Source organism: Tympanuchus pallidicinctus, unplaced genomic scaffold, assembly GCF_026119805.1.
Source record: "Tympanuchus pallidicinctus isolate F22 unplaced genomic scaffold, pur_lepc_1.0 scaffold5, whole genome shotgun sequence".
NCBI classification, from domain to species: domain Eukaryota; kingdom Metazoa; phylum Chordata; class Aves; order Galliformes; family Phasianidae; genus Tympanuchus; species Tympanuchus pallidicinctus.
Genome location: NW_026294769.1, coordinates 68,213,830 through 68,229,957, shown reverse-complemented (window position 1 = coordinate 68,229,957; position 16,128 = coordinate 68,213,830). Strand labels below are relative to the sequence as shown.

Genomic DNA, 16,128 nt, shown 5'->3' with positions numbered 1-16,128 from the left:
GCTGTAGGTGTTCCTGTTCAATGTTGGGAAGTTGGACTAGATGATCTTTAAAGGTCCTTTAAAAGATTCTATGATTTCACAAAATTCATTCAGAGAAACGATGAGAAATGAATGAGAAAAAAAAATGACAAAAAAAAAATTCTCCTCTGTTTTTCCCAGTCTCAGCATCATCCCTTCATACACCCAACTGGTCTTTATGGCTTATTGAGAGCATGAGAAAGTAACAGTGTGCAATTCTAGAGCCATGAAAAAAAGCCCAAAACAACAGGGTTTTAGAATAACAAAATAATTTGTGTATTTCTGTGCAATGCAGTGTAGACACAGCACTTAAAATATTGGATGTAGAAAGAATGAGATTTTTCTTCTTATTATCAATTACCTTGAATGTGAGCTGTAATCTCAAGTCAGAAATTAATAGTTCTAGTAAAAGTCACAGCTGTAAAAGCTATTATTGGAAGGAGCCTGCAGTGTGACATGAAATAAATGAGTAGACGCAAAAGGCCTTGCCCCCAGCTTTTGCTTCTGTGGCTTTGTAGCCATGAGATGGTGCCGTCCAACCAGCTCTGTCTGAATCGTTGTCCTCAGCGTTAGTGGGCTCTGTCCAGTCACACAGGGACAAATGCCAGGGACTTACAAACCAAAGTGCGTCAACTTCACTTTGCTCCTTTGTGTCTCATTACTTCCACAAAACTCGGTAGCTTTAACTCCATGACACCTTTCTCCTACTACCCCCTAAATAGCAACAAAATTAGAAAGTTACATTGTGATTTGTATTTTTTAATGGATTACATCCCAGCGAAGTGACCTAGTAAATGAAGATTTAAAAACAAGCAAATAAATCCTTTCTTAAACATTTGTAATGTATGTAATTTTTCTGATAATAGATCAGCTTTAGGCTTGGTTGAACCGTTACGTTGTGGTTAACTGAATGTTTTGTGGTGCATGCTGACTTTCCTGATGTTTACACCTTGATTTGGTTACAGTTGTACCAGTTTATGTTCTGCACCTGAAGTTTTGGAGTCACCAATTGTGGCTTCTATAAGATTGTGACCAAGGAATGATGTGGCAATGAACAGAATACATAAACCTGTAATTACTTCATTGCTGATTTGTAATGGTTGTCATCATATCAGGATTAGGTGAAGGACTCTGTGATGTTTTGAAGCACGTCATCCCCTCCACTTCCTTCGAGGTTTAGGTTGCTGTAACTTTGCCAGTTGGGAACTTGCTTAATCAAGCACATGAAGCAACATTATATTATGTTCACTGCGAAGTAGGAAATCCCATACATGAGAATTGATGTCACCGAGACCTCCAGCCACGACTCTGACACACCAGGTTGGTTGCAAGGTAGGCATTGAATGTGAAGTTTAAGTACAGTAATGACAAGTGAGAGTCCACAGAACACTGCAGGGGGCTGTGATAACTGTGTACACAGCGTGGCACATTTCACACAGCTCTCTGAGCAGATTCATGCCTTAAATAGCGTGGGAAGAGTTTTTTTAGCTGGGACAATCTCAGCTAAAAGGTGAAGGACAGCAGTGTTTGCTGCAAGCACTATGGTGGGCAAATGGGGTGACAAGGACATCACACAGTGGATAGACAGAAGACAGCCTGAGGAAGCTATTTCATATCTGAATGCCAAAGGAAAGTGTCAGGACTGACAGACTCATAAACATCGTCATTTTGGAGTACAAATGGTGCCGGCGTTTCCAGCTTTTGCAGACACGGGCAGAGCTGAGGCCACGCTGAGGAGAGCGACGCAAGCGGGCGGCCCAGCAGCGCCCTGCACGTTGCCATGGCAGCGCGGGGCGTCCTGTAATGGCGGCGGCGGGAGCTGCGGGCAGCCATGGTGCGGAGTGAGTGTCACACAGCCTTCCGTCTCACCTCCGACCCCATCCCTCCTTTCCCCACTCCCTAATACCATATTCCCTCTCCCCGCACTTGCTCCTCATTCCTTATACCCTTACCTCAATATTTATTGTTTTCTTCTGCAAGTTTGTTTCCCTTACTCCCCTTACATATATAGGTGGCATACACAATGTTAAATGTTCACTCCGTTCCCACAGAAGAACCCAGAAATAGATTCTGTTGGGGATGGTTGTCTCTGCCTTGCATACCATGTATCGAAAATGAGTGTTTCTGCATACTTCCTGCCACAATCATCAGCAAATGGAAATCTGGCTGTAATAAAACTGTCCAGAATAGTTTGTGTCACTTCTTTTTTTCTATAAAGGGTATATATAGCAAGTGCAGATGTCTCCAATGTGTAAGTGTGCAGATCCTGGGATACTGTTTTCTTGCTCAAAAGCACCTGTTTGCACTGGAAATACTGTCACTGCAAGATCTGACACTAGACACATTGGAAAGAAGGTCATTCTTTTCTGTAATTTCCAGCATGCTTGCAAAGTAAGTTATTAGAATGCTGATATTTTTCATATTTTCTGTAAATACTATTTAGTCATGATTATTGCCATATTTTCTCTAATAATTTAATCAGCTTTCATCAATTTGCTGTTGAACAGAAGATGGTTTTTCAGACGCAGCAAACCTACCCACAGTGATTCAAGGGGATGGGCTCACCTTTCCCAACATGCTTCCTATGCAGACAGGATCCATTCTTGCATCAATACCAGCATCACTGATAAATAATTCCATATATCTGTAAATGTGACATAAATCTAAATTAGATAAAATTTGGGTGAAAGAAGAGAAACTGAACTCTGCTTATTTGCAGAAAAAAAAAAGTAATGTGCAAAACTTATTTTGCCTCTTTCCTAAAGGCTGTGGATAGAGGAGCTGTGCTGACACACACAAGACTGCGCCACACAGGTGCACAGATCACCAGGCTTTTAGCAGCTCTGTTCATGTGAGTGTGTGCAGCTGTTCCAGGACCAGTAATAAAGACAGAGCATTTATCAAAACCTTCCTGAGATAAAGAAGCAGTGAAAGAATGTAATAAATGCATGCTAGGACCAATTGGTTTTCATAGATCTCTGTATTTATATATATTTCTTTTTTTTATTATTTTTCTTCAGAGTATTTTTGAAAGGCTTGCTAGGCTTCTGTTAGTTTTTAAAATATGAGTAAGATTCGACGCTTATTTCCTAAAAGTCATGTTTTTAATCAGTACTTCACTGTACTTGACTGTTTATCAAGGAGATGAAAATGCATGTGCTTTTTTTGGAGCAGTGGACTGGAAACAAAGTAATCACATCTACCTCAAGAGTGAGCACCAGTTCTCATAGAATTTCTTTATCTTCATCATACAGATCCTTTTAACTGAGTGAAAGATTGCCTTCCACTAAACATTGCTAAATGAAAATTCTTGAAGCCAGGTTTCTAGCATCTTGCAGCCAATGAAACTCTTCTGCTTGCTGCTAATGAACTGCTGGTGTCTACAAAATACGCAGGATTACATATCATCCCTACACAAACGTTTATAAGCATGAATTAGTTTTAGCTTTGCCCCAAGCAAGGTTTGCTTTACATTTTATGGAAGATTCCACAGTTTTCATATGGATTTTTCTAAATGTTGGAGGTGGCTTAATTGTGTTTTACAAATTATTCTCACTGTAGCAGGATGAGCTGAAGTTGCTTGACACTTGTCTTTTATAGCAGAATTTCTTTTTGTTGTCCCAAGTATCTATTTAGTATGATGGAACAAAAGATTTTAATGATCTAAAAAATTGTTCATAATTCAAATAGTGGAGATATTTTCCAATGACCTCAACTATTTTTTCAGTCACTGAAGATCTTGTTAGAAGACGTGCAGAACATAATAACTGTGAAATTTTTTCACTGGAAGAAATCTCTTTACATCAGCAAGAAATAGAAAAATTAGAATACCTTGACAAATGGTGTCGGGATTTGAAAATTCTCTATCTTCAGAATAACCTAATTCCAAAAATTGGTAAGCATTTTCTGGATATGTTTTTTATTAAATGGAATTGCTTGCATAGTAAGAAATATATGTATATCTTTTGCGTTATTCTTCATAGAATGTGGAGTGTGTAACTACAGAGAATTTCCTTCTGATTCTACTCCCACAAGCTTTTATTTCCCTTTCATATTAGCAGACTTCTAAGAAGCTTAGAAATTTGCAGGAGTTTAAATGAAAAAGTTAGTACTGAGATACAAGTCACTAGAATGGAAGTGTAGAACACCTTAATTGGTTAAAAACTTGTATGTGAAGGTGTAACTCAAAGATCCTTTTCTTGTAACAGAGACAGTTCAATGCATTCCATGAACTGCAATACTTGAGAACTAGCTGTCCTCATGCTCATTTTTCAATTCAGTTTTCATACACATAGTAGCTTTTGTTCAGATGGAAGTAATCTTCGTTCAGATACAATAATTGCTTTTGTGCATAAAGACTTATAGACAACTTACAGAGAAGTCTGAATGATCTTCCTTTACCACAGGAAGATGCAGTTCCTTATGATCTATGTTTTGTGCTCTTGTGATGCAGCTTTAAGTTTGCTAGGCACACAGAAAGGTATGACATGGAGTCTTGGTCTGGAAAAGCATCGATTCTACAGATACTGTATAGATTAACTAGAGTGGTTCAGTTGGAAAGGACCTTGAAAGTACAACTGCCCGAGCTTTCTGGAACTAACCAAAAGTTAAAGCATATTGTTAAGGACATTATGAAGAATGGAAAATGAGAAGTGCTCAGGAATGATATTGGCATATTTCTTTGAAGTTCATTAAGAGGCAGAAAAGACAATCTAGAGTTTCAGGGTGAAATTCTGTGCTTGTGATTTGGAGGCAAAGGCTTTAAATCTCAATTCCAAGCTGCCCTAACGGGGCTTGTCAGGAAATTCCAAAGGAATATTTGTATTGATAACATCTGCATTACTTCGAGTGGAGTAATCTTCTCCCAGAAAGAGAAAGATTTTTTTAAACTGCTTTATGCTGCTCTATCCCATCAGAATTTGAGTAAAAAAAGTTGTTTTTTCTCTGTTATTTTGTGCTTAAGGCACAAGACCCTATCTTATTATTTTGTCAGTGCTCATATCTCATAGAAACAGTACTGAATTCAAGAAGTAAACCACTGTGAAGTAGACAGCAATGCATTGATGCAGAACACACACTTCTGTATATCAAAATATCATATCTGTATGTTTTATACTGCCTCTGTCAGGATGTGTCTCTTATTTTAAAGGAAACCCTTAACACCACCCTAAAGATCAGACAAGCCTACTGGTCAGTTAGCAAGCTGCAAGGTATCCATATGCATAGAAATAAAACCACCAAGCTGTGTGAAGGATTCGTGGCTCTTTTCTATAAATGGGAAGAAAACACAAGATAACATTGTGTTCTACACTGCCTTACTCATATCATGCACACAGATATTGCAATTATAGAAATACCATAGAGAAAATATACAGCAAAATACGCGGCATGAATCCTTGCTGAGAAATTAATTTCATCATCTATGAATGGAGAAAACACCTCTCCAAGGTCTTAGTTAACCAGAAGAAGACAAATTTTCAAGCCTGATTTAGTTCACTGGTTTTAGACAGCCAATTTAAGACAAGACAAATTGCACCCTGAATAACCTATTTTTCTGTATTGATTATAGGGGATCCTAGAGAAGTAGCTCAGCTGTAGACATGATCTGTATCAGTTAGATGAATCTTTCTCTGCTTGAATTTCTTTGTTTGCCTCTGCAGGGCCAGTATGTACAGCAGTTAGTCAGCACAGCTTGCAAATTAGAGTGTGAGGTAAACTTTCTGACTTCACTGGATAGGTTTTCCAGTCAGATCTTCAAAAAACCTGAGACTGGTGAAGTCTGTGAACTGCATCATGAGTTAAAGCGTGTATCTTGTATCAGAGTTGTGTCTCAGACCTGCGTGTCACATTTCAAATGGCATTTGCGTTTCCCAGTTATTTTGGCACTGGTAAAGTTTACTACTCCCCCACCTCGCTTTCACAGAGGAGGAAATGCTAGGTATTCTGATAGAAATAAAAGAACAAACATTGTGGTCCTGCTAATTTCAATAGCTTGCGGTGAAAATAATACATTTTAGATCGCAGACTATAGAATGGTCCTGTTGTTGGCTGACAGCTGCCTGCTATCTTATGTTTGGCCTGTAGAAAGAGAACTCCTGCAGCTTTAAGTGAGCCATTGTATATATTCCAGTTATATCACAGTGACACTATGGATAAATTTGAATCACCATATTTAATAAAGAACAGCGTCACTCATTTATTTCTGTCAAATTGTCTTAATCTATCAGGGAATGTTCCTGGATATATCATCTACTGCATTTATTCTTGGCTTGAAACAAAGTGATGTAGTACCTCCTCTTGTACCCTTATACTACCATACATTTTCTATGATTAGAGCAAGTTTCTAATCCTTTTCTCAAAACAAACATCAAGCAGTACTGCATTCCTTCAGTGCTTTCCACTATGAGGAATCATACATTAGATAATGCAGGTGATGTTTAGGGTTTACATAATGCTTTTCTGTAAAGAACGCCCATAGAATGCTGTGTAAATATTTATTTTGAATGCAGAAAAGGAATTCTCCATATGCCACTGAAATCCTGTGCAGTGTCAAACACTGAATGCTTCTGACACAATGTGTGATTGTGTCAGGGACAACAAGGTGCTGTAATCCTAACATCCTCTTGGTTTCCGTTTAGTCGAGGGAGCTGAGCTTCTTTGAAGAAGCGTGCAAGCATTTAGGATCTCAACCCTTCTGCATCTCTGAGCTTAGTTTAGTTCCTCTGCAAATCGCTTAACCTCCAGATCCCACGCCACTTGCAATCTGAACAATTCCACAACTCTTTCATTATTCAGCCTTACCTCTGTTCGTTGTGCATCTCTGTAGTATGTGTGCTAATGCTGCGTGCTAAGACAGTGTCACTCAGTACATGGCCATGTAGCACCATAAAGCTTTAGAAATCTGTTGTAGGCAGGTGTGTGACAGTGAAGGACAGTGTAACAAAAACACAGGACTGGCAAACTTACTAGCACAGCAGCATGAGCTCTGGCAAAGGGAATTATAAAATAAGGTTTTATTTCCCAAAATGCTAATGCATGCCTCAAGGTTTGTGGCAGAAAGGAATCGTGGTTTGAAGTTGTTACTGCACTTGCTTTACTTCAGTCAGAATGGAGTGTTTGTGTATTCATTATGACTTGAGTGAAAATGGAAAAGATAATGGCTAACCCATCATTGTGGGCCAGCCCACTGCTGCTTCCTCAACTGATCAGGCATATCTGAAGATCCTAGTTGAAAATGACATGACCTATTTTGTTAATCCGTACATTATTTTCTAATGTCAAGAATTAAAACACATATTTAGGTTTTCCTAAAAACTTAAGTTGCCTCAAAAATTCCATCAGAAAAGGAAATTTCTTAGACCAGATTTTTACCAGAATTAACTCATACTATCTTATAGGCAACATAAATTGCAGGCTAAGTAACTTTGGATTATGTAAGATAGTAGGTCTAAGCTTTATTTCAAAACAGAATAAATTCTTCCAACAGCTATATAACATGGATTATTGATTATTTCAGTTACTTGTAATAGCCCTGTAGATAAAAGACCTTTAGAAAATGAATATATACTAAAGAAACCAATCTTTTCTATATAAGTGAGTGTAAAACTCCAGTTTCATAAAGCTTGACAAAATATGGTCCAATTATTCCAGAGTTTCATGATGAACGAAATATTTCACCACATATTTTGGCCAGTCCTCTTGCATTATGTACTTGTATTATAGATGTTTTGATAAAAAATGTGTTTATAGCCTTCCCTCTTTTTTAATATTAACATATACTTCTCATAGAAATCCTGTTTTCATCTTTTTAAGCGTTAAAATATTAATGCCTGATAGTCTAATACAAATTCAGTTTTGTCCTTCCCATTTTTCTGCTTTATTGTTTGTTTGAAGTTAAGCAAACAAGTAAAATAATAATGCCTATTCAGTGAAGGAAACTGAAGTAATGGATCTGTGTTTTGTTACAGAAAATGTGGGCAGGTTAAAGAAGTTAGAATATTTAAATGTTGCATTGAACAATATTGAAAGAATTGAAAATTTGGAAGGTAAGATATTTTAACGAACTAGTTCACTTTTTCTTACTGAAAAACTTGAGTAGAGACAAGGTAAAGAAAAGTGGAAGCTATTAATTATGCCCATCAATAAATGTAGTACGTTTACAGTCAGAAGAAACTGCTTTGTGTGCAGTGTTTCAGTATTTCTTTGTAGCCAGTGGTTCTTACAGCTGAAGTTTTGTCACTGTTGTTTCTTAAATGCATTTTAACTGGCTCTCTGAGTACTCTTTTACCAGTGTTGTCAGCTATGACAGCTCCATTCTTTAATCCTTTACAAAACAGGAATCAAAATTTAATGAACCTTTACAGGATTGGTATTGGTATTGCCCCAGTTGTGTCAGGGTAAGTTTAGGTTGGATATCAGGAAAAACTTCTTTACAGAAAGGGTTGTTAAGCACTGGAACAGGCTCCACAGGGAGGGTTGAGTCACCATGCCTGGATGTGTTTAAAAACCGTCTGGATGTGGTGCTCAGGGACATGACTTAGTGGAGGGCTTAGTAGAGCAAAGTTTTTTTGTTATTGTTTTTTTAATACCATGCTGGCTGTAAAAAGCATCTATTTCTATCATTCAGCAGTCACCTTTGCTTCAGCAATCAAAAGTCTCACAGAAGGACATTCTACGTTGTACAGAAGTTGCATTGTCTGGAGTATTTTTACAGAGGTTTTCAGATCAATCTTTTTTCTATCTTTACGTAAAATTGTATCCATATGATCTCTATTTAATCATTTAGCCTGTCACTATAATTGCTTGTCCAAGGATTTACCATTTTCCATGAACAGGTCCTAAGACTTAGAGCCATCCATAAATACATTCCATACTATTTGAACCATTTCTGACTTTTGACTTATTTCCTTTTTCTTTCTCGATTCTGCTTTATCAAGTTGCTCAGTATGTAAAATGTGCACCTTAGCAAGGGGACAAAAAAAAAAAAAAAGCTGTTTTGCTTTATTTTCTTTTGAATCATATGCATGCTGATTCAAGAGAATGGTTTAAATCAAATGGAAAAATAAGCAAATAGTTGCAGAAATATATACTGCATTACTTATTTGGCAATTTGTTGAGAAATTTACATCTATTTTCATGCCAGCAAATTTTAAGTTGCTCTAGCAGGCTGCATTATTTATTACTGTGATTTGTCATTTACTTAGATGCCAGAAACTTTGGGAGCGAGCGTTGCAAAAATTGAGGTTGTTTTAATCCTCTAATAAATCATTTTGCATTGTTTATGCTCTTTTCCATTATGCATAGAATACTTGCCAAGTAGACCTGCAAAGGAAAAGAGGTGATTAAAATGATGAGCACAGAAGTTGAACTTGCTCTTAGCTGAACTTTTTTACTCCTTAGGCCAAGGTTATGACTCAGGACAGATTATGATAAAAGGAGTAGCTGACAAATTCTGGATCCAGATTTCCCAAATCAATTTGTTAGCAAATTTAGTGCTACTAATTATAATAAATGTTTCTGGTTAACACACCACTTTCTCACCAATTTTTGCAATTTAATCAGTGATAAAATATTCATAAAAATAGCTGAGTCCATAAAGTGCAAAACTTCATCTCAGCTTGGAGTGGATTTTTAGAAAACATTTTATCAACACTTTGGTAATGTTAGTGAAGATTAACATTACACAGAAAGGAAACCCATAAGTCATCCTGCTCTTCCGAAGTAATTAGGCACTCTTTAGCCATGTGGAGAAGACTTCAGCTGAGAACAGTACCAGTATGATCAGACTCTTAAAGCTGAAGTTTATCGTCTGGAAATGAAGCATTTAATAACTAGTATACAAGCTCTGACCACAGAGTTCTTATAGTCATGAAACCAAGAGTAATTTTTTTATATTTTCCATCTTACCAAGAATTTTTTTTCTTTCTATAAATATTTTGATCTCCTGAAGCTTAGCTGTGAGTCAGTCTTCTACCTGTGGCCTGTAAAAGATGTATCCTGACAGGATGAAGTTATTATACAAAGGCAAATGCAGGCATCATTTTTAGTACCTAAGTACATATATGTCTCTGTATGTTTGTGTGTATGTGTCATGAACATTTATGTTATGAACAAATCAATTGATTTTTTTTTAATTCAAATAGGCTGTGAAGAACTGAAGAAGCTTGACTTGACAGCAAATTTCATTGGTGAACTGTCCAGTGTCGAAACCCTAAAATATAACATACATTTGAAGGAACTGTTTCTAGTGGGTAACCCATGCACTGAATTTGAAGGTTATAGACAATTTGTGGTGGCAACACTTCATCAATTAAAAGTAAGATTTTTATTGTTAATTCTATGAGCAAATCAATAGCCAGCTTTGTTGACTAAACATACTAATAAAAAACAAAACAAATGCTTATGGTAGGAAAAAATAGGAATCTTTTTCGTACTGCCCTCAGGAAAGTGAAGTCTGTTCTCAAGAATTCTGACTAAACCACAGTTATTTCTTAGAGTTATCAGTCATTTTCATTGGAGATGCTTTAACGAATTTCCGAAAAGAGAAGTACATAGTACAGTTGTGGCTTTTTACTCATTTGTTTTTATACAGACAGTATTTTTTTAAACATATATTTTTTAATATTGTCATGACTTCAGAAAGTTACTCAGTTGTTGATAAGGTACTGATATTATATACCATACCAACAGTGTAAGGTAATGGAAGGATAGAAGTTGACATGAAAATGCACTATATTGCATCTGCTGTAAATAGATATGTTGAGATTGAGATTCTGTGCAGGGACTGATCTAATGATTTCCTGTCACTGAAAATGACCCCAAGTACACACTCACACTTTACCTTGGAGAAGCACAGACACTTACTTTCCTTAATGTGAGTAGATTCAACTAACTTTGTCAGCAGTAAATGAACACATTTAAAGAAATGTATTTGTAATAGTTCCATGAGCTAAATCAAAATGTGAAAAAAAAATAACAGAAATGGCTGAAGGGACTCTTCCTACTCCATAGTAATAAGACAAAGTAAAATTCTGAGAAGATGCAAAAGGCAACTGTTAGGCACAAACACTTTTTCAGACCTAAATAGAAATTTACTGTTAATTTGTTTAAATATACTGTTTCTTAAATAGTGCTTTGGAGGTTTGAAATGAATATTAAATTAACCTGAAGTTTAATGGATTTATTTGATTGAATATGTTTAAAAGTTCTCATGTATTTATATGGATTTTTCTTCCCTTTGGGAAGTATTTGGATAGTAAAGAAATAGAACGTTCGGAGAGAATTCAAGCACTTCAATACTATCCAGAAGTGAAACAGAAAATCAGAGAACAGGAACAAGCTTACCTTCTCAAAAGAGCCAAAGAAAAAGAAGAGGCTCAAAGAAAGATGCATGAAAGAAAGGACAGGAAAGAAAAACAAATGGAAGCTGAGCTTGGACTTGACAGGTAACCGTAGGTAGCAACAGTTTTTAAGTAATCATCTAATCATCATTCTTTTTCTTCATTAATAATTTTGCTTTTCCTCCTGAAATATTGGTTATGTAATTCTACTTAAAGTCTCATGTTTGTCTTTATTACTGATTCTAGTGGGATTCCAGCATTTATCCTCAAGCATTTTATGCCTAAAGAAAAATATAATCAGTTATAAATGTCATTAATTACTGATCTGCAGACAGTACAAAAGAATTTTTGTCCTGTATCTCCTGGCTAAATTGTCTAGGTGCAAAACAGTGTAATTGATAGCTTCTTTCAGATAGACAGCTGGAAATTGTTATTTAAGGTAATGCAATTTTTTCAGAGAAAGCTGTTCTTCATCTATAATTTCTTTTGCTTCAGACATAATAGATATTAAGAATGATACAATTTGAAGATCTTTTGAGATGTGTAAAAGGCTATGGAATTGTTTACACCTTCACTTCTTCTACCTTTTTTTACTAAGACAGCTGAAGGATTTTTCTCTCACTTTCTCTTTCACTGTACTTGACCTTCATCTTTAGTCCATTTTTAGTCCAGTAGAGTCTAATTTCCGTGATTCATAGAATCAAAGAATCGTAGAATGGATTGGGTTGGAAGGGACCTTAAGAATCATCAAGTTCCAATCCACTTGCCACAGGCAGAGTTGCCAACTGCAAGATTGATCACTAGATCAGGTTGCCTGGGCCCCCACCTAACCTGGCCTTGAACACCTTCAGAGATGGGGCATCCACATCCTCTCAGGGCAATATGTTCTAGCACTTCACCACCCTCTGTGTGGAAAACTTCCCCCTATCTGATCTAAATCTTCCCTCCTTTAATTTAAAACCATTCTCCCTTGTCGTATCACTGCCTACCTGTGTAAAAAATTGATTTCCCTCATGTTTATATCTCCTTTTAGATATTGGAAGGCCATAATGAGTCTCCCTGAAACCTTCTCTTTTCTAGGCTGAGCAAGACCGATTTCTTCAGCCTATCATCATAGGAAAGGTGCTCCAGCCCTCTAATCATCTTTGTGGCTCTCCTCTGGACCTTTTCAAAAGCTAAACATCTCTCCTGTGTTTGGGGCCTGGACACAGGGACAGTGCTCCAGATGGGGCCTCATGAGAACAGAGCAGAGAGAGACAATCATCTCACCCCTCTTCTGATGCAGCCCAGGATACTGTTGGCCTTCTGGACTGCAAGAGCACACTGCTGCCTCATGTTAAATTTTTCGTTTACCAGGATCCCTATCTCTTTCTCAACAGGGATACTCTCAAGGATTTCTTCTCTCAGTCTATATACACATTTGGGATTACTGCTTGCACTTTGCTTTGTTAAATCTTATTAGGTTCACAAGGACCCACCTGTAGAGTTTATCAAAGTCCCTCTGGATGGCACCTCTTCCTTCTACGGCAAACTTGCTGTGGGTGCGCTCAATCCCTTCATCTATGTCATGAATAGAAGATGTTCAAGAGTACTGGCCCCAGGACCGCCCCCTGGAGGACCACTGCTTGTCATCAGCCTCCACCTGGACTTAAATACATTGACCACAAGCATCTGGGTGTGTCTTTCAGGCCAATTTATCCACCAAATAGTCCACCCTTCAAATCCGTATTCTCTAATTCAGAGAAAAGAATGTGGTTCAGAACCATGTCAGAGGCCTTGCAGAAGTCCAGATAGATGACATCAGTTGCCTTCCCCTTGTCCACTGATGCTGTCACTCTGTCATGGAAGACCAGTAGATTGGTCAGGCATGACTTTCCCCTGGTGAAGCTCTGCCTTCTGTTTCGGATGACCTGCTCATCCCTCATGTGCCTTAATGTATCTCCCAGGAGGATGTGCTCCGTGATTTTCCAACACATAGAGTTGAGTCTCACTGACCTGCAGTTCCCCAGATCCTCCTCCCTCCCCTTCTTGTATATGGAAGTGATGTCTCCTTTTTTTCTTGTTACTAGGGAACTCTGCCTGACAGCCACAACTTTTCAAGTATAATGGAGTGCAGTTTGGCAGCCATATCAGCCAGTTCCCTTTGGATCCTGGATGCATGTCCATCATGCCCCATAGACCTGTACAAATTCAGTTTCAGGAGGCAGTCTCAGACTTACTCTGCCCTTACAGTGTGGGGGAGTTTTCTCCCCAGTTCACACCAGGAGTTTCAGGAATATGAGGTTTGGGGTTGTGAGAAGAATGAGAATCCTGGCTGCCAGTGAAGACTCAAGCAAAGAACTTAATGAGTACCTCAGCCTCAGACTAGAGCAGAATAAGTTACCCAAATACTTAAAATATTGTTATTGGTAGGAATTAATATTCATAGCGGAGTAATCAATCTATCATTGCTGTTACTCTTCTTTTTCAAACAATATTCCATGTGGTTTCGTGTAGCCCAGACTCCCTACAATACAAAGAAAATCATCAGACGGAAGGAGAACAACAAATGTGGAGAACGGCTGAAGATGATGAAGAAGACAGAAGATTTTGGGAGGAGCCAACACCATATACTCCAGAATCTAGATTAGAAACTCACAGATATATTGAAGAAAAAAGGAAAGCTAGGGACAGTATAAGGTATGTTTTTTTGTTTTATAATATATTTTGGGAACTGAAGATGAACAACTTTTTGAAGGCACAGAGAGGAGGTTGGCGTCTGCCTCCCATTGAATATTGTCTTTACCTGTGCAAATATGCTTTAAAAATGTTAGTAAAATATACTGACTGCTTATTATTTTTCATTTCCTATTTTTTATTTTACCCTTTATTTTGTTTTCTCCCAAACAGGGTTGTTAAATATAATAATTTCTCTTTTCAGCTCCACTGTTTGGATTTCAGAATTTCCACTGTTCTGCCAGCTAATTCATGTTTGATATCATGTTTGACAATGAATTCTGAGTGACACACCTAGGAAGTTATTATCTATGTAAATAAATGATACTACAAAGTATTTGCTCAGCTTTAGATGATGCTTTTAATGTTCAGTTGGACATCTGACATAACCTGTTTAGTTTCTGAAATAAGTTGTATCCTTAAAATCCAGTACCAGATAATCCTTGCCTTCCTGACATCTTCTCCTTTCTGTTTTGCTATTCAACATAAAATATGAAAATGTGAAATTATAAGCTGCTTTTCTTTCTGTTTTGTTTAGAGGGTCAAAAACAAGAGAGAAGCCTCTTCCAAAATTGGTCACTGCAGAAGGAAAAGTTCTGAATGTCAATATGCCTAAGTATGTAAGAAAGCAATGCTGTGAAGAATTTAAACAGTTGATTTAAACCACTATTTTGAAATGTGTGACAATACAAAAAACAAGAAAAAAGACAAATTCTGATATGTAATATTGTATTTCAAGTGGGGAAAGTTACTCCTAAAATTACACTCTGATACTGGAAAAATAGTTTTCAGTGAGTAAAGTGTAAAAGATTGGTAATTTATATCTTGGTATTTGAAAACAAAAGAATTCATTTTTGTGTAAAAACTCCTTACTCTTCTTCCCTTCTATGGTAAATTTCTCCAACAGCATCTTGCTAATAGTGGAAAAAGTGTAACTAAAATCTGACTGTTGAAGACAGATATGTCTAAGTAGCCACTTTAAATGTGGAAAATTATATGTAAGTACTAGTTTTGAACAAAATCATTCTGTCTTTAAATGACAGATATAAACCTGGCAGAATTGTGCAGCGTATGTAATTCACTTCTATGCATGACATAGAAGTCTGTAGCAATGGAGGCTCGTGTCTTCAAAGGCACATGGATATTCAAGTCCTATTTTAAAATGAATTTCCTGGAATATCAGCCATGTGTTACCATTGATTTCACTTGAAGCTGGAACCAAGCTTTCTTCTATTAATGGAAAATAGAAGACAGAGAATTGTTTCCTTATGAACGGCTTCTCAAACTGCCTATGATCAGTAGTTGGCCTTTGAAGGAAAACATACCTGTCTGCTATTCTCCAAACAAGTTTTTCCAATTGTAGACTGGTTTATCTACAAAAACAAGCAAACAAGCAAGCAAAACCCCAAAGCTAAGAAAGTACTTATCACTGGCATGAAAAATGCTTTCTGAACTTTAGAAATTCATAAATCCATGCAAATTTAAGGGATTTGAAATCTTACATTGCATAAATGCATTTGTATGCATTGTAAATGCATAATTTTCTATAATCTAGGTAAAATTATAGGTAATAGCAGAAAAGCTTGTATTTATTTGATATTCATTGGAATAATCTTTTCATTGTTTTGATGTACCTTTCGGTAAAAACGTGTTGACAGAAAATGAAAAGAATGATTTCCTAGTTGAAAGATGACAAACCTTAAATAGTTTAAATCTTATGCTAATAGAAAGCATTTAGAATCAAGCTCAAGCTATCTAATTTTAAGAAAAACAGTCATCTAGAGTTAACTGCTAGTAGCAGTCCTATTTATATCACCTGAGTTTACTGGATTAAAATTTACTGTGTGGATGTGCCCAGGTAAAGCCAGTTCATTGACATTCTTTGCTGTTATGGCTTCAACAGGAATATTCCAGCTCTTCAGAGCAATCTGGCAGGTATTGGAGAGACATAAATAAAGAGTACAGAGATGGTGCCCTCCAAACGTTTTGTTTTATTGCTTAAGTCTAATGTCCAAAATATCCAAGGTTATCTGATGCTGAAAGCTTATCAAAAGGA

The 16,128-nt window shown here is 37.0% G+C and overlaps 1 protein-coding gene across 3 annotated transcripts in view; it reads left to right on the top strand.

The window, feature by feature from the left end:
• The first annotated feature begins 253 nt into the window (after positions 1-253).
• Positions 254-16,128, top strand: part of DNAAF11 (dynein axonemal assembly factor 11) — a 30,698-nt gene continuing 14,823 nt past the window's right edge. For all 3 annotated transcript variants that reach the window (XM_052704666.1, XM_052704667.1, XM_052704668.1), the window contains exons 1-7: positions 254-1,859; positions 3,746-3,913; positions 7,986-8,063; positions 10,161-10,333; positions 11,263-11,462; positions 13,854-14,036; positions 14,611-14,688. In XM_052704666.1, coding sequence (XP_052560626.1) covers positions 1,850-1,859; positions 3,746-3,913; positions 7,986-8,063; positions 10,161-10,333; positions 11,263-11,462; positions 13,854-14,036; positions 14,611-14,688 — 890 coding nt within the window. In that variant the 5' untranslated portion in view covers positions 254-1,849. The remainder of the gene's footprint in view (positions 1,860-3,745; positions 3,914-7,985; positions 8,064-10,160; positions 10,334-11,262; positions 11,463-13,853; positions 14,037-14,610; positions 14,689-16,128) is intronic.